The 25789-nt window shown below is 45.3% G+C and overlaps 1 protein-coding gene across 1 annotated transcript in view; it reads right to left on the reverse strand.

The window, feature by feature from the left end:
* The window catches only part of LOC112105373 (collagen alpha-1(XIII) chain), a 131889-nt gene extending 106373 nt beyond the window's left edge, over positions 1-25516 (reverse strand). The window contains exons 1-2 of the mRNA XM_029911384.1: positions 24744-25516; positions 13722-13791 (exon numbers count right to left, since the gene is read on the reverse strand). Of these exons, the coding sequence (XP_029767244.1) occupies positions 13722-13791; positions 24744-25046 (373 nt within the window). The 5' untranslated portion in view covers positions 25047-25516. The remainder of the gene's footprint in view (positions 1-13721; positions 13792-24743) is intronic.
* Positions 25517-25789: the final 273 nt, after the last annotated feature.

Consider the following 25789-nt stretch of genomic DNA (forward strand, 5'->3'; position numbering starts at 1 on the left):
ACCTCCAAGAATCTCAAAACTTTTCTACACCCCCGTGCCCTACAAGCCAAACCCAAGAGTTCAGCTGGTTTCCATGCCTTTAATCTCACAGGCCGCTCAGGAGCACTAGTATCTGTCATGCTGTGCCTGAGCCAGTTCTCCTAACAGGACAAAAAAGGACAGAGTTAAAAACAACAACAATAAATAAACCCCCCAAACATTTCAAAGGGTCCTGGCAGGTGAGGGGAGGGATGGAGACTGACTCCAATATAGATCCACTGAGTAAAGCTCTAGGAACTGCTGACACTGGCGTGACTCCCAGCACTCATGGAGGGAGGGAGCACTTTGCGTCAGGCCTGAATCATGTGACCTGGGCCAGTGGATGGAAAAGAATGGAGTGAAGGGTCTCCATGCTGACTTGGCATTACACCGCTGGAACACTTGTCCTGTGTAAAAGGAGTAGGACTAGATTCCTCCCACTTCCCTGCCATCGTGACAGGCGTATAGGGTTCTGTGAAGGATGCTGACCTCCAAAGTGTATTTTTCTTTGGCTGTAACTTAGATCAGTGTGTTATAGCATTATCAAGGGCAATGAGAAAGAGCCTTGCAGAGTCCCACATCTTCTGCTGCTACCCTCCCCCCCCCTCCATCCCCCTTCTGGCTTCCAAATGCTAAAGTCCTTTCATGGAGCTAGATTGTGGCATTTAGTTCAAGCCCTTTGGGAGGGCTAGGGAAGAGCTGTGCTGCCCCAGCAGGAGCATCGGTTGGCATAAGGGTACAACTGACACGAGTAGGGGGCAGAATTCCATGGACATCACCAGGAATTTTGCTGAAGTAAAAAGGGAGGGGGAAATGGTGGTCTCGGCTTAGACAGCCACACAGTGTACATGGGGGAAGGAGTAAAGAGCCTCCCTTTGTTTGGACCACAAAAGAGCCAACCAGAATTGTAGCCCCTGTGTTTGGGCAAGTACTGGGGCTGCTATTGAGTTGCTTCCCCCCTCACACACACACCACACACCCATAAAGCACCTTGCCAGAAAAGGGAGTGGGGAGGAGCAGATGGTAGGTGGAGCCATATCTTGTCCTCACCACTTTCCACCACATCTTGCCCCTGCAAGTGAGCTTCTACCTGCTGCACCTCTTACAGGGGTGTCATGGTCTGATTTCCACCAGAGCAACCAAGGAGCTCCAGGAGGCATTCTGCCTCAGTTTCCTTCCCTCTCTTTAACATTCTTTGGGTTTAGGGCAGAGCCTTTCAAGGAATCCAGGTTCCTTCTTCTCTCCCTTTCCCTCCTACACATGGACTCTTTTCCAGAACATTCAGTGTCCTCTCACTCCTTCAGACAGCTTTTTGCTTTTTCTCCTTTCTCTCACTGTCTCTAAAGTAGCAATGAGACACCCTCTCTTTTATAATCTCCAGTCCTCTTTGTCAGGTGACCCCTGATCAGCATTATTAGGTGATCAAAATCCCCCACTAGGTGATCTGTTGCCAGGGCCGGCTCCAGGCACCAGCCGAGCAAGCTCATGCTTGAGGTGGTAGATTCTATGGGGTGGCATTCCGCCCAATCCTAGGGTGGCACGGCCGCTTTTTGTTTTGTTTTGTTCGCCGATCCGGCTGCCCTGTAGGGGGCGGCGGCGCAGAGGAGGGGAGCGCCCTGCTGGGAGCGGGCTGCGCGTTCCGTCTGTCCCAGCCAGTGCCAGGTCTGTAGCAAGCCCGGCAGGGCAGCCCGCGTCCTTCCCTCCCCGCCAACTGGAGCGGCGCGGAGCCCTTGCGGCAGGCCAGGCACGGTGGTTGGGGCCGCGTGGCGAGTGCCCCGCTGAAGCCCTGGCCGCCCCCCTTCTCTCTCTCCCCCCGCTCCCTCCCCCTCCCCCCCGCTAGCCAGGGCACGTCTGCAGCGCAGGGAGTCCCCCTGCACCCTGGCTCAGGCCGCCCCGCAGGCTTTTTTTTCCCCCCTGCTTTGCTGCTCCGGTTTGTTTTGTTTGTTTGTTTTTGCTTTGCCATTCTGGCTGCCCCGATTTTTTTTTTGCTTGGGGCAGCAAAAAAGCCAGAGCCGGCCCTGTCTGTTGCTTAGGGTATGTCTACACTACGAGAGTAGTTCGATTTTAGTTAAATCGAATATGTGCAATCGATATTAGAAAGTCGAACGTGTGTGTCCACACTAAGGACAGTAATTCGACTTTGTCAGTCCACACTACCAGGGAAAGCGTCGACACTGGAAGCAGTGCACTGTGGGCAGCTATCCCACAGTTCCCGCAGTCCCCGCTGCCCATTGGAATTCTGGGTCGAGCCCCCAATGCCTTCTGGGTAAAAAAATGTGGCGAGGGTGCTTTTGGGTAACTGTCGTCATCCGTCAGTCACTACCGCCCTCCCTCCCTCCCTGAAAGCGCCGGCGGGAAATCAGTTCGCGCACTTTTAGATCAGTGACAGCGCGGACGCCACAGCACTGCGATCATGGATCCCGCTGCGACCATCGCTGCAGTTGTGGCCGTTCTCAACGCCTCGCAGCTTATCATACACCTTTCCCAGAGGCAGATGCAGAGAAATCAGGCGAGGAGGCTACGGCACCGCCGTGAGGGCCTGAAGTCGGAGAGTAGCACAGAGCTGTCAGAAACCACGAGCCCCAGCGCCCAGGACATCACGGTGGCAATGGGGCATGTGGATTTTGTTGAACGGCGATTCTGGGCCCGGGAAACAAGCACGGACTGGTGGGACCGCATAGTGCTTCAGGTCTGGGATGAATCCCAGTGGCTGCGAAACTTTCGCATGCGGAAGGGGACTTTCCTGGAACTTTGTGACTTGCTGTCCCCTGCCCTGAAGCGCAAGGACACCCGCATGCGAGCAGCCCTGACTGTCCAGAAGCGAGTGGCCATAGCCCTCTGGAAGCTTGCAACGCCGGACAGCTACCGGTCAGTCGCGAACCACTTTGGCGTGGGCAAATCTACCGTGGGGGTTGTTGTCCTGCAAGTAGCCAAGGCAATCGTCAAGGTACTGCTGTCAAAGGTAGTGACCCTGGGAAACGCGCAGGCCATCATAGATGGCTTCGCCGCGATGGGATTCCCAAACTGCGGTGGGGCTATAGATGGGACTCACATCCCTATCCTGGGACCGGGCCACCAGGCCAGCCAGTACATCAACCGAAAGGGCTACTTTTCAATGGTGCTGCAAGCACTGGTGGACCATCGGGGACGGTTTACAAACATCTACGTCGGATGGCCGGGCAAGGTTCATGACGCTCGCGTGTTCAGGAACTCTGGTCTGTTTAGACGGCTGCAGGAAGGTATTTACTTCCCGGACCACAAGATAACTGTTGGGGATGTGGAGATGCCTACAGTGATCCTCGGGGACCCAGCCTACCCACTAATGCCCTGGCTCATGAAGCCCTATACTGGCGCCCTGGACACTGAAAAAGAACTCTTCAACTACCGGCTGAGCAAGTGCAGAATGGTGGTGGAGTGTGCTTTTGGCCGTCTCAAGGGGAGATGGAGAAGCTTACTGACTCGCTGTGATCTCAGCGAAACCAATATCCCCATCGTTATTGCAGCTTGCTGTGTGCTCCACAATCTGTGTGAGAGCAAGGGGGAGACCTTTATGGCGGGGTGGGAGGTTGAGGCAAATAGCCTGGCTGCTGATTACGCCCAGCCAGACAGCCAGGCGATTAGAAGAGCCCAGCGGGACGCGCTGTGCATCCGGGAGGCTTTGAAAGCCAGTTTCAAGGCTGAGCAGGGTACCCAGTGACTTTTAAGTTTGTGGACACAGAAGCAGAACTTGCCCCCGTTTCTTTACCCAGTTGCCGTCGACTATCCTCTCCAATCACATACCCCCTTCGCCCCCTTCCCAAAAAATAAAATCTGTTCTGTTTTGTTAATGGACACCATTGTCTTTATTACTGTTTTCGCGGGAATGTTTTAAACCTGGGACGCAGACTGTGGCGGGGGGCGGGTTTAGTGTTGTGATGCAAATGATGCTTCTAAACTCCAGGAATGACAGGCTCCGCGGTGGTGGACTGGTTGTTTCAACGGAGCCTGCCAGCCCTCCTGGCCGGGACTGCGTGTATGTGTCGGCTATGTGACTGTCTTGCAGGGGGAGGAGGGTTACAGATCCCCTGCTGCGCGGCTCTGTGATCCAGGGTAAGGACCGCTGCATAAGATCTGTAACTGCCCTCCCCCGCCACCAAGTCACAGAGCAACACCACCCCCCCCACCACACAGAACATGAAAACCACCTCCCAGACTGACCAGGATAACTAGTCACTGCACTGTATATGTGCCCTGCTGCTGCACCTGCCCCCTGCTAAAGGTGACTGTCCTGTCCAATGACCGAGCCCCTTCCCCCCCTTCAGACAGACTCTCCTCCAAAAGAAGAGGATGGAAACAGAAATGAACAGAAACGTATTCTTTATTAACAACCGCACATGGAACGGGGGGGTGAAACTTGGACGGGGTCTTGTGTGAGGCGGGTAGGAAAGGACTTTTCAAATTTTGGGGAATGAGAGCCTTCTAGTGGTAGAGCAGTCCGCAGGGGTGGAGTGAAATTTTTCACGGCCCCTTCCGCCCCTCCGTGTTTGGACTTTGGGTGAGGGGGGTATGGGACTTGGTGGCGGGGCAGGGCAGTTACAGAGAGACTGCAGCGGGGCTCTCTCCTCCTGCCTCCGGTCCTGCAGAACATCCACAAGGCGGCGGAGCGTGTCCGTTTGCTCCCTCATTAGTCCAAGCAGCGTTTGAGTAGCCTGCCTGTCCTCCTGTCGCCACCTCTCCTCCCGTTCAATGTTTGCCCGGTGCATTTGGGACAAGTTCTTCCTCCACTGTGTCTGCTGGGCTGCCTGTGCTCGGGAGCATGCCATTAGTTCAGCAAACATGTCTTCCCGTGTCCTCTTCTTCCTCCTCCTAATGTGCGCTAGCCTCTGGGCAGATGTGGCTGTGGGAATTGGAAAAAGGGAGTGAATTCCTGAGACAGATCAATGTATCTGTGAACAGAGAACATAGTCTTTCTCTGTGAACAAGACCATGCAGAGCACCTATCACACGCGCACTGAGGACAAGGTCGAATTTTCGGCCCTCGCCTACCGTGCCTGCGGTCTTGCTGTGGCGAGCTGAGGAGCAGGGCTGGACACCGGACTTTGTCTAGATGGCAAACATGGTAAGCCGTAGACTTGTGGCCGCTTAAAACTTTAAGAGTGGCACTGGCCTCCTTTCACATAGAAAGGAATGCGAGTCTCTGCTGGCAGCAATCCTGCAAGCATGAACTCTGGCCCTGTCCCACCCCCTCGCGGCTGTAAACCGCGTGGCTGTAAACCGGCGGTTGCAGTTCTGTAAAGGGACGGGCAAGCAGTCCCAATACTAACTTTCCCCTACCTAATTCACAGCAGGGAGTCATGCCAGACATCACCCTCCTGAAGGTCTCTGCGAGCCAGAAGGAGCGGATGCTTCGTGACAGCCTGCAGAAACCGGGGCCATTTGCTGCGCTGCTCTGCAAGGCCATGATCCCGGAGTACCTGCTGGCGTTGTGGCAGGGAAACGTGTCCTACCACGGGGGGCCTAATAAGCTCTCCCTGCCCAGGAACCTGCTGATGAGGCTGGAAAAACACCTGCAGGAGGTGTATGAGGAGTTCTCCCCGGAGGATGTCGCCTCTATCCCCGGTTACATTGACCAGTTCTTGGCTTAGGTGCCCTTGGAGGGACAAATGACTGCAGGGTTTTGGGCACTATAATCATGAAGCGGACATTGTGCAATTTTTTGAAAATGGTTCGGACTATATATTCAGGCGCCCAAAGACAGACTAATCATGACACACTTTGCACTGATTCCCCTTTTGTTTGACTTTCCTGTTTACATGTTTTGAAGCACTTTACCCACTGTTAATATTTTCAATCTTCCTGTTTTGTTGCAAATAAATGTTTACATGTTTTAAAGCACTTTAGCTACTGTTAATATTTTAAATATGCCAGTTATGTTGTAAATAAATGTTTAGATATTTAAAACACTTACTGCTTGATCCTTCCCCTGAATCTGTGTCTGGGGTAACGGCGGGGGACGGTTGGTAGGGGATCTCTGTGAGGGTGATGAAGAGCTCCTGGCTGTAGGGGAAATCAGCGGTGCCAGCGCTGTCGACTGCCTCGTCCTCCTCATCTCCTTCTTCATCTTCCCCGTCCGCTAACATGTCGGAGGAACCGGCCGCGGACAATATCCCATCCTCAGAGTCCACGGTCAGGGGTGGGGTAGTGGTGGCGGCCGCACCTAGGATGGAATGCAGTGCCTCGTAGAAACGGGATGTGTGGGGCTGGGATCCAGAGCGTCCGTTTGCCTCTTTGGTCTTCTGGTAGCCTTGTCTCAGCTCCTTGATTTTCACGCGGCACTGCGTTGCATCCCGGCTGTAGCCTCTCTCTGCCATGGCTTTAGAGATCTTCTCATAGGTCTTTGCATTCCGTCTTTTGGAGCGCAGCTCGGAAAGCACGGACTCATCTCCCCACACAGCGATGAGATCCAAGACTTCCCGATCCGTCCATGCTGGGGCCCTCTTTCTATTGGATTGCACGGCCATCTCTGCTGGAGAGCTCTGCATCGTTGCCACTGCTGCTGAGCTCGCCACGGTGTCCAAACAGAAACTGCGCTTCAAACTGCCCAGACAGGAAAAGGAATTCAAATTTTCCCGGGGTGTGGCTGGTCAGAGCATCCGAGCTCGGACTGCTGTCCAGAGCGTCAACAGAGTGGTGCACTGTGGGATAGCTCCCGGAGCTATTAGCGTCGATTTCCATCCACACCTAGCCTAATTCGATATGGCCATTTCGAATTTAGCGCTACTCCTCTCGTTGGGGAGGATTACAGAAATCGATTTAAAGAGAGCTCTATGTCGAACTAAATGGCTTCCTGGTGTGGACGGGTGCAGGGTTAATTCGATATAACGGCGCTAAATTCGACATAAAAGCCTAGTGTAGACCAGGCCTTAGTTACCTCCCCCCCAGAATTCAGACTTGAAAACTTGATTTGCCTCAGGCAGTACCCATCTCTTTGTCCAAGGCTTGCTCCATTTGAATGGATGATCATCAATATTTAATAACCTTCCAATGTTAGCCCTGTACCAAGTGAAAGAGTTTCTCTTGTGGGTTTTAGATCAATATAGAGGCAAAACACATCAGAGAAGGCAAGCGAGCCCCATGTTCAAAATGGAGTTTGCCTTGTAACATAGAAACACATAGAAAGTCCCCAGTACCAAACAGAATTCACAAGCTGTTCAAAGACAAATTCCCCATATTGCTACAGCTTCCCTTTAGTGAAGGGTTCCTGGGGGAAGTATATACCGCAACCCACTACTGGGTGCAGCTTGCTTTCCCCTTCATGCTGGCTCAGCCCTGCTCACCAGCATGTTATGGGGGTTGAGCCAAGGTTCAATCATCAACTCACCCTTCTGCTTGGGGAGGGGTAGTACCAGATCTTCAGCCTCTGCTCTCCTCCCCTTTGTGCCTGGAGCCATGATGAGGGGAGGGCTAATGTGACTAAGCAGGGAGTGGTTTTACTCCCCCTTGCTCTCCTGCATAGTCATGCAGTATGAAGAAATGCAAAGTTCTGTACTTAGAAAAACCTGATATCCCCTCCTCTTTACTGCTATCAGGCAAGGAAAAAGAGCAGGAGTGGGCAGATAGGGGGAAATGGGAAATCCTGTTGCTTTCTGCCAGTTGGCTTGCGCCAGTGCTGGGTGACATATTCTGGACTGCAACCTCTGGCCTGGATAAATCCAATGAGATTCCTTTCTGTTCTCCTTAAGTTAAGAGGATCCCAGCTGCAGCCATGCCAAGAGATGAGGGCCTAGAGGAGAGAAGTCGCTATAGGTAGGGGAAGGAGAGTGAAGAGAGGCCCAGTATATCACCTGCCATACCACTTTCCCAAAGGCGTTACAGGGGTCTCATCCTGATTCCGTCCTGGAAAGTGGAGCTTCTGGACTAAATCCTACAGTCCCCACTGGCTCAGTGTGCTGTGAGTTTGGAGAGAGGCAGAACCCCCTGTCTAGCTTTGCCATCACTGACTACAACGCAAGAAGACAAATATTAACAGCAATTCAGGGCTCTGGTGGCCCCTGTCAGTAAGTGTGAAATCTGAAAGAAGGAGGCACATTATCTTCCTTTCTTGTAGTCTTCCTGAGGGGCTATGGCTGTGCAAGGACTTTCATGAGAACTGAGGAAGAAATTACGTTAGAGAATTCCCAGGACTCAAAGTGTCCAGAAGACATTTCTCACAGGAGCTCTTTCATTTGACAGATGGTGAAATCATTTTATCAGGCTGTGCCAACGCCTGGCTCATGTAACTGACAGCAGGGTGGTGTCAGGTTGCTGCAGTCGGACACAGATTATGCAACCCTCCTCTGGAGTCAGAAGTGTGAGTACTCTCTATTACTATAGAGTTCTTCCTAAAGTCAGGTCACAGTCCTAAGCTTTCCACCATTACTAACTGGTCCATCAGCTTTCAAATTCAATATCCCCACAAACAAACAAAACCAACCCTACCTCCTTATTATTTGTGATCGCTACTTGTAACAATTGTCTCACTCTTACCTTGTGTCCCCTTCCTCGCTATCTCTGTCTTGTAGCCACCTGTTGTCCCCGGTCAGCTATATAACAAGATTCCAGGAATGTCATTCTGAAGCCTAAAGTATCTGAAGAGTCAGTGTGAAGCAATGGAAGCAGATACTAGCATGGTTCAAAGCTCTTTTTGTTCAGACTATCACCAGGCTGAATCATCACTAGGTTTTGTGGTCTCTTATTGCCCAATTTTTAAGTTCTCAGCCATTTTGACTTTACAAATTGCACCTGTGCCAAAGGAAGGCATGTATCTATGCCATGCCAAGAGTCCTTTGATATCAGAGGAAACTCAACTAATCATCACCTTTACTCTCCAGCTAATTTACATGAGGGAGACTGCACAGATCATGATTACTTGTCCCAACTGCCACAGTTCTTCAAAACCACCCACACAACAACACAACCAGCATACACAATAACCCCAAACATCACACTGAAACCTAAAATGTCTTGTTGAGTCAGTGTAGAGCAATGGAAACATCTACAAGCATGGCTGAGAGCTCTTTTTGTTCAGAATATTACCAGGTTCAGTCATCACTGGGATTCACAGTCTGTTGCCATCAAATTTTTACATTTTCAGACTTTTTCAGCTTTTTTATACACCTGACTTTACATGTTACATCCATGAGGCAGCCTGAACTTTTAGCTACTGATAGACTGACAGGCAGGGACCAGCTTTTCACTATATGCATGTACAGTGCCTAGCACAATGAGATCCTAGTCCCGGTTTAGAGCAATACAAATAATAATAATCTGCTACTTAGAGTGATGGAAAACTCAACTTTGCCTTATTTTGAACCCACTCATGTTCTCAAAAGTTTGATAAAACTAAAATATTTTGAACTGGGATTCTGCTTGAAGACAAATCTTGTAAGAAAATGAGCAAAGAAAATATCCAATAAAAATTATGTTGAAAACTGAAGCAGAGAGCCAGCAGAGCATAAAACAAATACAAAGGAATAGTGAAAATAGGAGCAGAAGAGAAGAAAATAAAAAAATTATAATAAAAATGATAAAAATAAATGACATATGTGAGATATACAGGCCAGCCACTTGTGCCAACCTACTCTTTTGGGGGAGAGGGGGGGTTCTTGGCTGTGTTCCCATCACTCAGAGCTCCTTGAATCCAAGCACTGAGATGCAGGATTGAGGTACAGTAGATAGCTATAAGGGATGGTCTAAGGAGACAAGTTTCAAATCTGGATCATGCTGAGGTTAGATTAGGAGGGTTTACATTTGCATTCAGTGATATTGCAATCTAACAAGTTGTTCTCATGACAGTGTGGTACCAAATGGCAGGAACCTGGGGAAATCAGCTGTCCTTGAGAGACTTCAGTCATCTCAAGCAGTCCGCAAGCGATTTCAACCACATCCAAATCACTGCTGGAAAATAAGCCCCGGCCAGTTTTGTATCTGACCACACTGTAGTCAGGTTCATACTTAGGGATCAAATCCATGGGCAATCCAAATTCAAATGAGTTTGGATTTGAGGTTCTGGTTGTGGCTCTCTTCTAATAACCATGAACTTTATTTAACATCTCTGCTCTGCATGTGCACTGTCCTAACAAAGCTCCAAAGTCTTGCCCAGCAAGCAATGGCCTCAGATCAAAACCTGGGATGGATCTTTGACTATGGTCTGTTCTTTAGATGATCCAAAATCCTGCTCAGAAATCTGAAGGGGGCTTTCTCAAGACATGGCGTCACTTCCACTCCCGAGAAATGAACACGGGCATCTGCTGATAGGATGCGGTCACTAAACAAATCCTTGGACTTTAGTTTGTTGAATATTCTGGAATGGTATAGTCAGGAAGAGAACAGCTCATCTCAGCTAAGTTAGGGTTAGGGTAGATGTAGTCCTGAATGTAAGGGTATTCCTCACTTTTTCAGAAGGAGGTTAGGATAAGAGATCTCTGTAGCATCTTAAGGAGAGAGATATGGCAGGTGACCTTGTGTGGCTCTCTTGAGTGTATGATAGTCCTTGTTATTTTGATGGCCTGGTATGTGTCAGTATGACAGGGCATGGATAGTTTGTTTGTCTATTCTTGAGTGTCGCATCACCAGTGTTTAGGACTGCAATCTTTGCTCTTCTGGGCTGGTAAGTAAATTCTTCATTTTTCCTTTCGGTACTGAGTTGTGGTTCCTTAAAGAGCCTATACTCTGAGCTCTTTGTGGCAGGAACTTAGTCTTAATATATGCTTAGAAAGTGTCAGGCACATCGTAAACTCTACCGTCATTCAATTAATCTGTGTCATCATCATTACCACAATTCGTAGGCTATACATGCTCAGCTGCCAGCCGAACTAGTCTGATACTTGCACAGATATTGTTTTCATTCTAGTTTCATATACACACCAGTTGTGGTAATATGTGGGGTTTTCTTCAAAGTCCACCTGAAGCATTCAATGTTTGCCCGCCCATCCATTTTTAAACATCATATCGCCTTTGAAAAATCATTGGTTTAAATTACAGGAAAAAATAATTCAAATACCTGAGGTAGTTTTGCAAACCCAGAAATAGTTCCCAAGGTCTGTTCATCCCTAATGGTTAAGGTTTGTAGTGGGAAGAGCCCAACAGCTACCATATGTTTTGTGGATACTTGGGTCTATCTCAGGATATACAGTAAACCTGTTTCAGGCAGTCTGGTACCAGAGCAGCCTGGCAGATTACAGGAACATGAAAGGGCTCATGGGATATTAATCTCATCCAAGGAATCTAGTTCGAAATAACCAAAGCTCGTGCTGTTAACCTGAATGCACATGCCTTGAGCACTAAGAGACTTGCTATTATGTCCTACAATCTTTAAAAACACATCTGAAGACGTGGGTTTTTTACCCATGAAAGCTTATGCCCAAATAAATCTGTTAGTCTTTAAGGTGCCACCGGACTCCTTGTTTTTTTAAAAATGCTGTGACCCAGCAATGACACTCCATTCATAGGTGGTCACACCCAAACAAAGCATGAATGATTTGAAGTATCAACTTCCCAGTTTTAGGAAACATATATTTCCTTATTGTTTTCTATATATAAAACCAAAAAAACCTTGTTGTTTTCCTGACCGTGCTATTCTTGTTATTCTTATCATGAATACCCAGATAACTGAGACATAGTTACACACTTATACATCCTCTCTGCTTCCCTACTCTCCGCCTTCAAATTGTTTAAGTTCACAAACAAACCTCTCGTGCCCTAGAGCTGTGGACCCCTCCTACTGTATGTGTGACCCTTCTCTGACTGTCCAGGACCTTTATATCCTGTACTGAGAAGTTCAGCAAATGGATTTGATTTCCTTTTCCCTTCTGTACCATGCAACAAGTTGGACTCGGAATTGTGGTTATACTCAAATGTCACTTCTGATAAACATTTATTTTCAGCAAGGGAGATTATGTGTGCTTGTTTACAGGCCTTGGAATGGGCTGGCTGGGGAGGAAGGGGCTTATACCGAGTGCTTGCAACATATTGATTCTCTTCCATGCTTGTGATAGCCTCAGACTCCCCACAAGGGTCACACTGTCTAGGACTCCAGATTGTGTCTAGCCCTCAGACATCTCAGGCATCAGAAAAAAATGTCAAGGGTGAAATGATTTCCAAGGTCTCCACCTGGATTATGGACCACACTGAAGCAGCACATATGCACAGGTTGGCGTCAACCAAGGCTCCGCCAGCTGTGCCACCTGTTTTGAAACATGGCTAAATTTCACCCATGGAATCAGGAGGCTGACTGAAGGGAATTTTGCAAAGAGCATCTGTGCCTTTGGACAGAGCGGTGCAACGCGCAATGAGAAATCATCATCCCCACCTTCAATTAAGGTCTAAGGTCTAAGAAATATTCATCTCTCCTTGGAATCAAGGCTATCTTTTCAGAAGACACTGAGAACTGCATGGAATGAGTAGCCACTCAAATCCTATGACAAGCCTGCCATTGTTGCTGTCACCACTTCACAAGGGTCTTAGCTACCTTCAGCTGACCTCATGGGCTTGAGGCAGGAATTCTTGGGTGACATTCTATGACATGTGTTATACAGGAGGTCAGAGTAGTTGATCATAATGATCCATTCTGGCCTAATAATGTATTAATCTATTTTTTTTTTACTCTGAACTCAAATTCCAAGGTCCCTGCTTTCGGCTGCTCCAGAAATATGATAAGAAAATTCTTTCTTGTGGTATTTCAGCTCTTATATGTCAAGTCATGGCAATAAGGTGGGGGTGGAGCAGTGCATGAAGTTGTAGGCTAATGACAGGAAAAATTAGTGGAACTTTTTTGAAACTCAACAATGGTTCAACTAAGTTTTAATTTGAGTTTTGGAAAGAGATTTAGGCTGAGGGATTCCTATTTGATTTGAACTGCTTCACCCATCTCTGCTATACAGCGTAGATAAAGAGAGATAATGACCAGTCCATCTAATTTATGTTTAATTTGAATTGTCTTTTAAACTAAACATAAATTGAACCTGTTGTACCATTGTGGAAAAGGGCCTGGTCTGTAATAAAGTTCCAAAGTTCAGGAGTGTTTGGACACTGGGTTTTGGTTCATTCCCATCACAGACCAGTGCTATTGTTCTTTAAAAATAAAACAACCCCCACCTCTCTATTTCCTCTGTACTTAATATACTTTATTATAAGATGACAAAGAAGACTGCATGACTCATGATGATGGAATAAAATTCAGCTCATGAATGGGTTTTCCATAATTTTTTTCACCTATTGTATTAAAACTACATCAGAGGAAGTATTTACACGATCCTTTGGAATTGGAAACAAGCATGACTGAACAAAGCCATAAAATATAGACTTATTTCTATACGTCAAGGGTTGTAATTTTACAAGATGCCTCAGCTACCTGTATAATTCCGTGGGTTTTAAAGGTCACTGTCTCAGAGGCATGCAGACAGACAGCATAAGAACACACTTGGTTGTCTATTTTATTGCACACATTGGGTGTGTGTATATTGGTGTTCTCATGAGTTTCTGTCATACAGAGATTTATTATTTATATAATGAATAAGTAACCAAACCTGTATGTATGTACTTATGCATTCCATATGCAGGTTTATTATATTATATGTATCATTATAACCCAATACTGCAGTACATTAGGAAAGCTTTCAAGGTGAGATGGGATAAATAAGAGCTCATTAGTCATTCTAAGGTACCAAGGCCTCTGAGATCCCTACCTGCTGGGCAGTTACACCTCTGGTGGGTATCTCGAACTTCTCGATGTCTCGGCAAGTTGAACTTTAATTTCTGTAAAGTAAACAGGGAAAAAAGCATCAGTAACAGGGATGAAACCCAAACCTTAGCATGTCTGAAAAGTAGGGTGGGAGGAAGCTAATCAATGAGAAAGAGATGCCTGGTGCTGTATTGAAGGTAGGTAATTAGTCCACAACCTTAAACTTTATACCACATGTCTCTTGATTGAAAGCAGGCAAATAAAACTTCATAATAACCTTCAAGAGTGATCCTTTGGCAAAAAGCCACAATGATGAATTAAGAGGTGACTATGTGCCCACGTGAAGACTGTAATGCTCACAAACCCAACAGAAAACTCTAAGTAGCAGATGAAAAATAGAAACAGGTCCTGTTCTCCCAAAGAGCCAGCTCCTTGGCCTACTGGTAATTTTTGTCCAAAGAGATGATCCTAGAGAAGACAGCAACTTTGAAACATTCCATATAGAGCTGGTTGGGCAACGACAAATCTATTTAATAAAAACTTCTGGGGTTTTGAAATGTGTTTCCATTCCAGTGGAACAAAAAGAAAACCATTTGACAATGTCTGTGAAACAGAGCTGTGTTGAAATGCCCATTTTGGATCAAACATGTCAGGCTTTTGATTTAAGTCTTTCTCTCTCTGGGAATTGACAAGACAGTCCACTCTGGATCTCAGAAACCTTTCTATCAACATCAATACATTTCTGTGAAACGCTAGTTTCTACAAAACACCATTTTCTGAAAATGAAAACTCATTTTGTCGAAAATGTTCTGACCAGCTTTAATTGTATACTCATGAGTGTATTATTAATACACCTATCATGATTGAGAAGAGAAAAAATGAATCCATCTAGGTTGGTTATACATTACTGAGATGCTGGGTGAGCCACACAGGGTCTCTGTTCAGAAGCAGTTTATGACTTACCCCTTTGCTATCTGCATCTTGTTCATGACTGGAGCTGTGGGTGTGTTGATAATTTGAGAAGACTATCCATTAAATAGAGAACTATCTATCTGAGTTTTAGGGCAACACTCCCCACTAATCACAGCTAACTTTTAAGAATCATTGTTTATCATATTCACCTGCTCTTGTTATCCACATCTCTGAGAACTTGGGCCAATGTTTCAAAGATAAGTGTCTGACTTTAGACTGTTATATCCATATTTAGGCTCCTAAATAGGTGACATGCTTTTCAAAAGGGCTGATCACCCAGCAGCTCTTACTGACCTTACTGAGAAGTCAACAGGAACTGATCGGTGATCAGTACTTTTGAAAATCATGTCACTTATTTAGGAGCCTAAATATGGACTCAGAGGCCTAACTTTAGGATGCTATTTTTGAAAATCTTGGTCTGGGAAACTAGAATATACCATCCGAGCCTTTTCCTCTCAACATTGATAACTGTCCAAAAATAGGTACTGTATATGTCATATAACTATGTAGTGCTGGCCAAAAACATTCTGATGGAACATTTCATCGAAATAAAATTTTTCCATGGGAATATACTGATTTTGACATAATTTAATTTAAAAAAAGAAAATTGAAACAAAGTGTTTAGATAAAGTCAAAATGGAACTACTTTTCATTTCAAAATGTATCATATAAGGTAATGCAATATAATTAATTAAAAGTCAAAATCAGAAGGAAACATTTCAATTGACCCAAAATGAATTTTTTCCTAAAATTTCATTTCATGGGAAATTCCTAGATTTTTTGTTTTCATTCTGATTCAGAATGAAAACAAATGTCAAAATCATGGAATTTTCCTCAAAATGGAAATTCCGGTTCCCTCATATATAACATGTATACCCTCCGGAGCTAAAAACCTAGCTCTGAATGCCTCTCTACTTTGGGAATGTTGAGATCTGGATCCTAATCTAAATGTTGTGGCTCAGACCCATCTGCAATTAAAGTTCACAGCTGTAGTTTGGTTTTTAATACTCTGAGCTAAATTTCAAACATGGGCACAAATAGGAGATTCATATGCTTTATATGGAATCTTAAATTGGAACAAATGGACATGTATGTTCCCCTTTTCATCCAAGTGCCAATTTAAACATCCAAACACAAAATTTCAACATTTCAGTAGTGTTCGCACATTTGGAAATTGGGCCCTGCATGTCATTTATCTTTGTGAGTTAAGGGATGATGTCACAGTGCATGATTTGCATGGACAGGAGTGTTTTGTGACAAGTCATTCTCTAACTAGTGAAGATTAATGCTCTGCCTGGAACTCGGCTCTTTGATGTACTATTTATAGAACAGAAATATTAAAAATGTAAAAAGGATCAGTCACTCAAAATTGCAGAGGACATCCAGGCTGTCAAAAGAAATTTGACAGTGACACACAACTAGTGGAAATAAACATTTATTTAATCAGCAATTTACTTTGCTACTGTAGAACTTTGTGCAGAAGAAGTGATGACCCACCAGACTCTGGAAACAGAAATACAGAACTCACCAGAGCCTTATTCACTGAGTGTGAAGAGTGGAATGTACCTAATGTACAGTACAGTTAAAATCATCTATAAGATCACTGTGATAGCACCATATGTTCCCCTGGAGTTTAAAAACAAAATTATAAACAGATAGTTAGAAATGGCTGGGAGAGCTTAAAATCTAAGAATTTATAAAGGGCGCTGATAGAAGGCTTGCCCCTTTTCTCCCAGAGGAAAGCTCTGCAAAGTTCCCATTGTGGAGTTTCCTTCAAATTCTTCCACTGTGGTTTGAACCCATGGAAGAAGTAGCCAGACTGGCCTCTAGACTGCACGGATCCTCTGAGATCCACTGGAACTTCAGCAGGGGCTTTGTGTTTTTGTGCTGTGGAATTAGAATTTAGGAGTTGCTGGATTTCAATTCCATGCATAATATACTAGACCAATATTGACTACTAACAGAAAAACACATGGCTTCAGGAGACCTAAGTTCAATTCCTAGTTTAGGTCACTAATGAAAGTAATTTTACTGCTTTCATCTTCACTTTCATTTCTCTATATCACAAAACCACTATTCAACTAAATACAACAAGTAATTTCTGCTCCAAAAAGGTCAAGACCCAGAACATGAGGGAGTGTGGCAGATTAGACTAAGATGTATTGGGGATCTATAAACGATTTTCCCATGCTACAACTGATGTTCTCTGTCCTTCATCATGAGCAGCAAAGTTACCAGTTTTTTATAAGAGAAATAACTTGGCTTTTTTGAAATTTGTATCCAAAGAATTAAACAATGAATATTGATGTATTACTTGATATTTTAAACCCCGTAAAATATTTGAATCTATATAAAATGTAACTACTGGAAAAGTCCTTGATAACTATTTGACAGTCCTGGATATGCTTTTAGTAATTGTTCAGCTGTTAAAAAAACTGACAGTACAGTGGGTCAAAACCATTTATGTGTTTGTTTATTTACAAAACATGGCTTTTTCATTAAACAGAAATTTCTATGAGAAAATTTCCAATTTTGTTGTATTTTTTTGTGAGGGTTTGAAAATAGAAAACTGATTTTTTCTGGGGAGGGCTGTTGATTTTCATCAACTCGAAACTAATCAGTGAAAAAATGCATGTGGAAATTATACATTTTCATTTTATTTGAAATTTCCTCTCCAAAATAAGATCTATTTTCCCACTAGCTCTAGGATCTAGTCCGAGGTGTCTGTAAATCCGTTGACACCAAATTGTTAAGTGGGACTGGAGTCTGTTATTACATGCCTGAGAGGTGCATCCACACTGGCCAAAATCAGACCCCTGTGCAGCTGCATTCACGGTAAAAAAAATGGAAGTGCTAGAGGTAGGCAGGGCTCAGGTCTTTTTACCACTGTGACACCCTGTCTGTTTTTTCCAAGGTTAGGTTTGATATTAGGATCATGATACCATTTGCCCAAGTTACTTCTTTAAAGTCACTTAAAAATCCACATTCCTGGCTGCACTTTTTCTGTTTATACAACTACACCTCTACCCCGATATAACGCTGTCCTCAGGAGCCAAAAAATCTTACCGCGTTATAGGTGAAACTGCGTTATATCGAACTTGCTTTGATCCGCCAGAGTGTGCAGCCCTGCCCCCCCGGAGCACTGCTTTGCCGCGTTCTATCCGAATTCGTGTTGTATTGGGTTGCGTTATATCGGGGTAGAGGTGTAATTGGTTACAAACTTGTCCTGAGTTTCTGGAATTGCAGTTCTCATGCTCTGGGTAGTGCCCTGTGTGTTTGCAGCTACAGGCTGCAAGTTCTACTCTTGGTCCTGTTTGTCTGTGGTTATCTGGCAACTACTGTGATTATAGTTATGGGACCACCCATCACTATGTGCTACGGTAGCTGTGAGCAGAAGGCAAGATGTAGTGTCTGGGAGTGGGCAAATAGAACAAAAAAGACTATCTGAAATACATGTTGGAAATAGCAAATGAAGCTGTCAGTGAGTTTCCTGGAAGGTGATAATAGATGGCAGCTTACTGCTAACTAACTTATAGGGCCTTATCCAAATCCAGTTGAAGTTAATAGGAGTCTTCCATTCTTCCATTCCAAGTGAGTGCCTGGTTGGGATGTGTCCTAGCTTAGGGGAAACAGGGAGCGGTACTTGGGAGGGGGTAAACTAGAGCAGTGTTTCCCAAACAGTGGGTCCCGACCTACAAGTGAGTTGCGGAAAGGGTCTAGATGGGCCGTCATGTACAGTGCTGGATTAACCCATCACTGGGCTCTGGTCTAGGCAAACATACTTCTCCTGCCCCAGTGCTGAGAGGAGGCCCCGGGGAGGGTATGGAGGGTTGGAGAGTGAGCCTACTACACAGCGGTGACTTCTGTCCCATAGGTCTGGGCCTAGCTCACTGTTCCGGGCATTGTGACCTGGCACACAGGGCTGCAGCACCCCTCAGGGTTGGCCCAGCTGTCACTCCAGGAGGGGTGGCTGGACCATACCTTAGAGGTGCTGCACCCTCATGCGCCAGGTCAGAATGCCACACACTCAGATTTGGCCTCTCCTCTCCTCTGTCATGAGTGAGTGAGTATAGGTAAGTGCAGGGCAGACTCACTGTCCAACCCCATGCCACGCCCCTGGGCGTCCCCTCCACACTGGCCGGGATTAGGGCTGTGGTGCTGGGGGGAAGGTGCATATATGTAATGTTGGGTCACAAAAAAAAAAAAAAGGCCAAATGCAGCTGATGCGTCACCTTAGTCAAACATTTGGGAAGCACTGGATTAGAGGTCTTGAGCAGCTGCAGTTGTTTTGGTTCATGAGGAGAGTAAAATCATTTCCTGCTCCACCCCCAACTGCTAAAGGAAACAGAGTCTAGAGAACTGTAGCCAATCAGAAGAGTTCAAAGACTAATAGCATCGCTAATAGCTCGTGTGATTTTATCTCAAGTCTCATGGTATTTGGTGTTCTTATAGCCCCACCTCCTGGAGCATGTTACCTGAGCATGTGAGACTCTCACATTCATTTTTTTAAACGTGTCTAGCCCCCTTGGTTGCAAAGAAACGCCTTCAATAGTGAGCTCTACAAACTCAAGAACCAAAAGGCAAATAAGTAGAAACCAAAACTTATTTTGTAAAATTTCATGATTTTAAGGCAATCTCATGATTTTGGGACCTTTCTCATGATTTTTGAATGTAGGGGATTGGCAATGCTGAGTTGGAGAGCCAGGGGAAGGTAGCACATAGTACTAAAGGCACTGCAGCTTGGCACTCGCTGACCATTAGATAGCAAGAATCATGAGGTTTAGTTCCCCGAACCACTTAAATGAAATGAGAGAAAATCTTCAGATGGGAACAGAGAAGGAAAATATACCAGGAGTTCCACTGCTGAGCACCTTCCCCAAGGCTGAGAAAATTTGAAGTCTATACTGACACATAGAAAAGAGCACTGATCCAGTCTCCCTTCCTCCAACACAGCCCCAACATCTCTTTTAAAAGGTGACAAATGGACTCCGTGACATTGGATACATGGCTGAGTTGGATTTTGTACAGGTGCAGAGTGGCAGTAAAGTCAACTCTCTGTTTCCTGGGAGTTTTCAGGATGATGATTGTTTTTAAATTATGTAAAAAAGATGAATTCCCAACTCTGGAAATTCACCACTTCTTCATGTATTGTGAGCAGGTAGCCCTGAGAACACCCTGTGCTCCATCCTACTGAGCTTTTGTCAAGGAGAGACAAGCCCACATGTTCACCAGCATGGGGAAATGCTTTGTTTGCCTCTTTTCAAATCACTGCCTCGGCTTTCAGTGCCAACTGTACAGTTTATTTGCACTTTTTATTTGATTTTTCTCATGCACCATAAATACAGAGGAATTCTAGCCTGCAGCCAAAGTTTTCTCAGAAACATCCATATCAGTCCTAGTCAGCGCAGACTTTTTCAGGGAAAGACGTAGAATCCATTCCTGGCTGGCAGAAAATTCCAGCCCAGTATTTACTGCACATGACCATAGTGAGAAGTTTTGACAGTAGCTAATGAAGTCTGCACTAGTCAGACTGACTCTGTAGAGGACTGCCCACCAGTCTGTTAATTCTATTGGACTGAAGGGAGGAACAGCAGTGTAGCCAACACTAAGTATGAGAGTTAGGTTAAAAAAAATCACGAGATTTGATTAAAAAACACAAGATTTTAAAAAATGATAAGTTTTGATTTCTTTTTATTTGCCTTCTGGTTCCTGAGTCTCTCGAGCTTTTCTCTGCAACTATGACAGCTAGAAACTTACATTTAAAAAAAACGAAAGCTGAGATTCTCATGTAATGCCCTGACCCCAGGAGCTGTGGCTTTACAAAGACAACAAATATCACAAGATTTAGGATAGAAATGTGAGAGTGGGCAGCACTGGAACAACCTGAACTGGAGGTAGATGCTCACATGGAATAGCTTGTGGATACAGCTCCTGGGAAGAAGAGGAAATTGAAATGGATGAGAGTGGCTTTTTGTTGTGCTGGATGTGTTTCTCCAGGTGATTCCTCACTCTCCATGGGAAGCAAGAACGGGTCCTTCACCTGGGTGTAAGCGGCACAAATGTTCTCTGTGTGAGTGAGAATCTTGCCAGATCACTTATGTATTTAGGCACCAATTCTCTGTTGCTCCATTCCTGCTCTTCACGGAGGAACGGGGTGTGGATGGGGGGACATATGGCTACCAACCTCCTTCACATCCCCATGTTTTCAGGGAAGCTGGGACTCTTTCATGCCCCTGGTGCAAGCTGGAACTTACACTATGACTGCACTGGCTGCCCCCAGGCAAGAACACCTGGACCAACCCCAGGCAAGAGCAGCCAGAGTCCAGCATGGTCCAACCACACCCTCACCTTCTGTTTTTCCCTGCCTGCCCTGGCACACCTCTTACTCCTTGTGGGGATGGCAGTGTGGAGCCATTCTGGCAGATATAAGCTAGCTGAGAAACCTGCTTACAAAGGACTAGTCCCAGAGTGCCATTGGTATCCCCTTTATGCCACCAGAGCACAGGTGAGTACTGGGCCCTTAGTCTTCCCAATGTGCTTCCCCTATAAAGGTATGTGGTGGTAACTCAGCTTGAACACGCACAGGGAAACATAAAATGACACACAATCACAATCCACTCTCAAGCATACGCTCACCCATATAAACACCTCACCACACGTCCATTTACAACACACTTGCATACATGCACCACACAAACTGCACATTCACAATAAACACACAAACACATGCCGTAACAGTTCTCATACATACATCGACTTTACATCCACACACAGAGAACACACAGCCACATGCATGTGAATCCAAGCCCAATACATGTACATACACACTCACAAAATCCCCAGTCCACAAATACAGGTGTCCCCCCAGCCTCACCCCCTGACACAATTGAAAGGAGGATGCCGGGCTGCTTCACTCCATGTCCTTCTCCTTACCCCAGCAGTTCCCCCCTCCCCCAATTAGGACGGATTCCATAGCTTTGGAAGTCTGGGGATTTTTTTAAAAACATTATTTTGTGCTGAATTCTATGAAACTGGCAGCTGTATAACTCATTAAGGTCAAAACATCGAGGGAGAGTGTAGTTTGTCCAGGAGGATGTGGCCGTAAGAGGCCTGACGCTCTGAAAGAGAAGGGGATGAATATGCTTCCTTGCTCACCCTTCCTCTAAAGTGATCTCCCAGACACTTTCTCTCATATTCCACCAGTTTCTGTCTCCCTCTCTTGCTTTTCCCATTCTTGTTCTCCCTCCCTTTCAATCTTCTTTCTCAGTCTCCCTTTCTACTCTCCTTTACCTGTCTCCTCTATGCTTTTGCTCTGTCTCTTTCCTTCTTATCTTTTGACATCCTTCCTGGGGACTTGTGTCGCTAAAGTGTTGAACTAGCTATTAGAAGAGAAAACATATAGTTTACTGGGTTTGATTCTCCTCTCACGGACACGGGTGTAAATCAGGAATAACTCCATTGAAGTAGATGCAGTCACAACAGTGTAAATCTGGTGTAACAGGAGAATCAGATTCATTTTCTCTTAGAGAACCTAACTTCTTTCATTGAGTTCTGTTATAATTTTGAAGCTTTCGCAGGGCAATGTCCTAGCAGTGCTGTCTGGTATGCCAGCTTCCTTACACCAGTGTCCTGTTAATACCAGCAGGGACTCCAGCGATAGGGACTTCCTTCATATTCCCATTCTCCCAGGGTCAGCTGGGAAGTGAACAGTGTGTGAGCCCCTTCATGGCAGTGCCCCACATAGGTCAGTAGGACTTTAGCAATGTGATCTACTTCACAGAAGTGCATTACTAGGACTCCAGTAGTGTGGGCTTGTAGGGTTGTGCCCTGCCAATCCCAGCTAGGAGTTCAGCGGTGTGAGCTTCCTCACAGCAGTGCCATATCAATGTTAGCTATTAAAGAGCTCATCTGCAAGCTAATCAGGCTGTCAAAGAACCATCCACAGATATCAAGCACTCAGAGTCATTACATGCAGTACAGCGATATTTTATCCAGAACCCCCCATTATTTTAACCTGTGCCAAAAATCCTCTCTCAGAGTATGATGAGACAATGGCAGAGTCATGGTGCTGCTCTTATTCATTGTTTGCTGGTGTTCCAGGGGAATGCAGCTCTCAATGGTTTTATTACTTTGTTCCTTGACTAGTTTCCTAATATTGCAATATGTGAATGAAATAATGGAGCACAGTGGGCTGCAGAAACTAGCTCCATTTTTATAAGCTAATGGGTCTGACACCAGTCCTTTCCATACCCCACATTTATACGAATCTGTGATACTTCTGACCTGAGCAAAAGCTGGAGTGGTTTGCACAGTGAAAGAGAAAAAAAAGACCTAGCGTGCTCCCTCCTCCTCCTCTCCACCCCACCCCCCCCCCCTCCCGCAGATCTCTCTGGGAATCACAGAATATCCTCCCTGGTCATTTGAGTCAGTGCACACCAAAGTTCGGCATCTTTGACCGGTTTGGACAAGTGAGCACTTGTCAGAACCACAGCAAAACCCACAAGCTGTACAGGATTTTAAAAGTTGGCCATCAACAACAATTGAGAAGAACAAATGCATTGTATTAACAGTAGTGTCCTATGTAAGACTAACTGTCATGCTCTACTGGGCACTGGTGAGGCCTCAGCTGGAGTACTGTGTCCAATTCTTGGCACCACACTATAGGAAAGATGTAGACATATTAGAAAGAGTCCAGAGGAGAGCTACAAACATGATAAAAGGCTTAGAAAACCTGAGCTATGAAGAAGGTTAAAAAAACTTGGCATGTTTAGTCATGAGAAATTAAGACTGAAGGAGGACCTGATAACAGTCATATACATTAAGGGCTGCTTTAAAGAGGACAGTGATATATTATTCTGTATGTCCACTAAAGGTAGGAAAAGAAGTAATGGGCTTAATCTGCAACAAAGGAGATTGAAGATAGATATTAGGAAAAATGTTCTAACTATAGGGATTGTTAAACTCTGGAATTGGCTTCCAAGGGAGGTTGTGGAATCTCTGTCACTGGAGGTTTTTAAGAACCTGTTGGACAAACACCTGTCAGGGGTGGTCTAGGTAGACTTGGTCCTGCCTCAATGCAGGGGGCTGGATTAGATGACTTCCAGCCCTACATATCTGTAATTGTATGATTAGAAACATGAAGTGGGTACATTACAATGATGAAATGGGAGATCTTTCAGGGTTGGAGGGGTTTATCTCTGAGCTTTCGGATGCACAATATGACTCATTAATCTATCGGTCTGTCTGTCTAAGTTTTTTTGACAGGAGCTATCACGGTAGTATCTAAGAATCTGATCCACAGCCCAATGGACTCCACAGACAGACTCTCATTGACTTTAGTAGTGTTTGGATCAGGCCCTAAGTGCTTAAGCCAGAGAAGAGCTCGGGAGTATGAACTTCTGTTAATACCTAGAAGGACTCTAGCAATATTTGTCTTTTTATTTTCCAAACTACTGTAAAAGTAGTTTGGATTGAAATAAAGGGGAATTGCTTCCAAACTGCTTTGAAACAAAGCATCTAGGAATCAGCTCATCATCATATTTACCTGTCTCTGCCCGCTGCTTTTCCCAGTTTACCTGTCACAGTATGGGTACCTTTGCTACTATCACCAGGCTGTTCCCAGGCATGTTCAGTTCAGCTGGTGATGAATTTTTCTATTTGTTTTAAACTGTTAATGTGATGTTTAAATCTGGTCTCTGAATTGCACCCTGTGTACCTATCCCTACTGGTATTCTGTCATCTCATGTGAATCGAAAACCCCTCATTACCAGACTGAAGCTAAAAACTGATGCTATAGAGGGGCCCTTTCTTGGGGAAAAGAAACAAAACTCTCTAATTTTAAAACCGTGAAAGCTCAGACAAATCATAGACTTTGTCAGACAGAAGCAAAATCTGAGCTGCTTATAAAGAAGGAGGGCTAAAGGGGAGCGATCTGAGGGGATTCACATCTTAATGAGTTAACAGGCACTCGGCTGTATCATTTGCTTAGAAAATTCTTTAAGCAAAATAGAAAAAGCTAAAATATATATTTATATGAAAATGAAAGCACACAGACCTCATCAAGCAGTTGGTCAACTCTTCCCAAAATAGCTGTCTCCATTTGGTCTGCAGAGAGCCAGGCAGGGAGCTGAGTGCATCTGTCTGCTTCCAAATGTGAAACCCTGGATTGCAGGTCTGATGTCCTAAAGTATAGCAGGAGGCTCAGCACCAGAGAAATCAAAGACACCCCAGGAAGCCCAGAGCCCAGCAGTAGAGGAAACCTGCAGCATCTTTCTCCATCCCCTGTCCTGGGGGGAGCAATGCACCCCCTGTCAAAGGCACCATTGCTAGCACCTTTCCAGCCCTTCTCCTCCAACATTCCCTCCCTCTCCTGAGAAACAATAAATAAATAAATAGAATAAATAAAGTTTCAATCCCACTCCAAGAAGAACAATCCAGAATTCATGGAAGAGCAGCGTCCGAGGGAATCCCAATGCCACTGAATAATAGAAATTATAACAACAACAACAAAATTGTACGGATAAAAAGGGGGAAAAAGTGATTTAAAAAAAGAAAGGATCCAACTCCAGAAAAGTTTAGGGGAAAATAATCAGATCAGTTTGTGTCTTTCAGTCTTTTTTGTTTGTTGTTCTTTTCCTCTCCCTCTAGGTTTGTCAGTTTCAGTTCCTTAGCAGAGTGGTTAAGAGATTGCACATGAAAGTCCCCATTAGAGAGAGGTAATTCTCAACTGCTTTGGAGTTGCACTGTGGCTGATCCTGGCTTCTCTGTAACATGACACACTCTCTCTGAACTACACGGATCGGATGAGCAAGCTGTACTGCTTCCCAAAGTAACCTCCTCTGCTCTCCCTCTCTCTCTTTCTCTGTGCAATGATTTATTTATTTATGCAAAGTTTCTGGGTGGGATCAGACCTTGCGACGCCCCCATCCCCATCAGTCCCCAAAGCACCTCTCATCAGCTACCCCTTCCCTTTGAAGTGACACTCACTGCTGTTATTTATAGCATCAGGAAAGAGATTGTAAAGCAGAGGCAGGACTCACACTTCTTTCCTTGTCTCACACCATGGTGTTGTTTTAACTTCCTTCATAGGGGACTTTATGA

The sequence above is a fragment of the Terrapene carolina genome, unplaced genomic scaffold, assembly GCF_002925995.2.
Source record: "Terrapene carolina triunguis isolate 2854851 unplaced genomic scaffold, T_m_triunguis-2.0 Scaffold95, whole genome shotgun sequence".
Classification (NCBI taxonomy): Eukaryota; Metazoa; Chordata; order Testudines; family Emydidae; genus Terrapene; species Terrapene triunguis.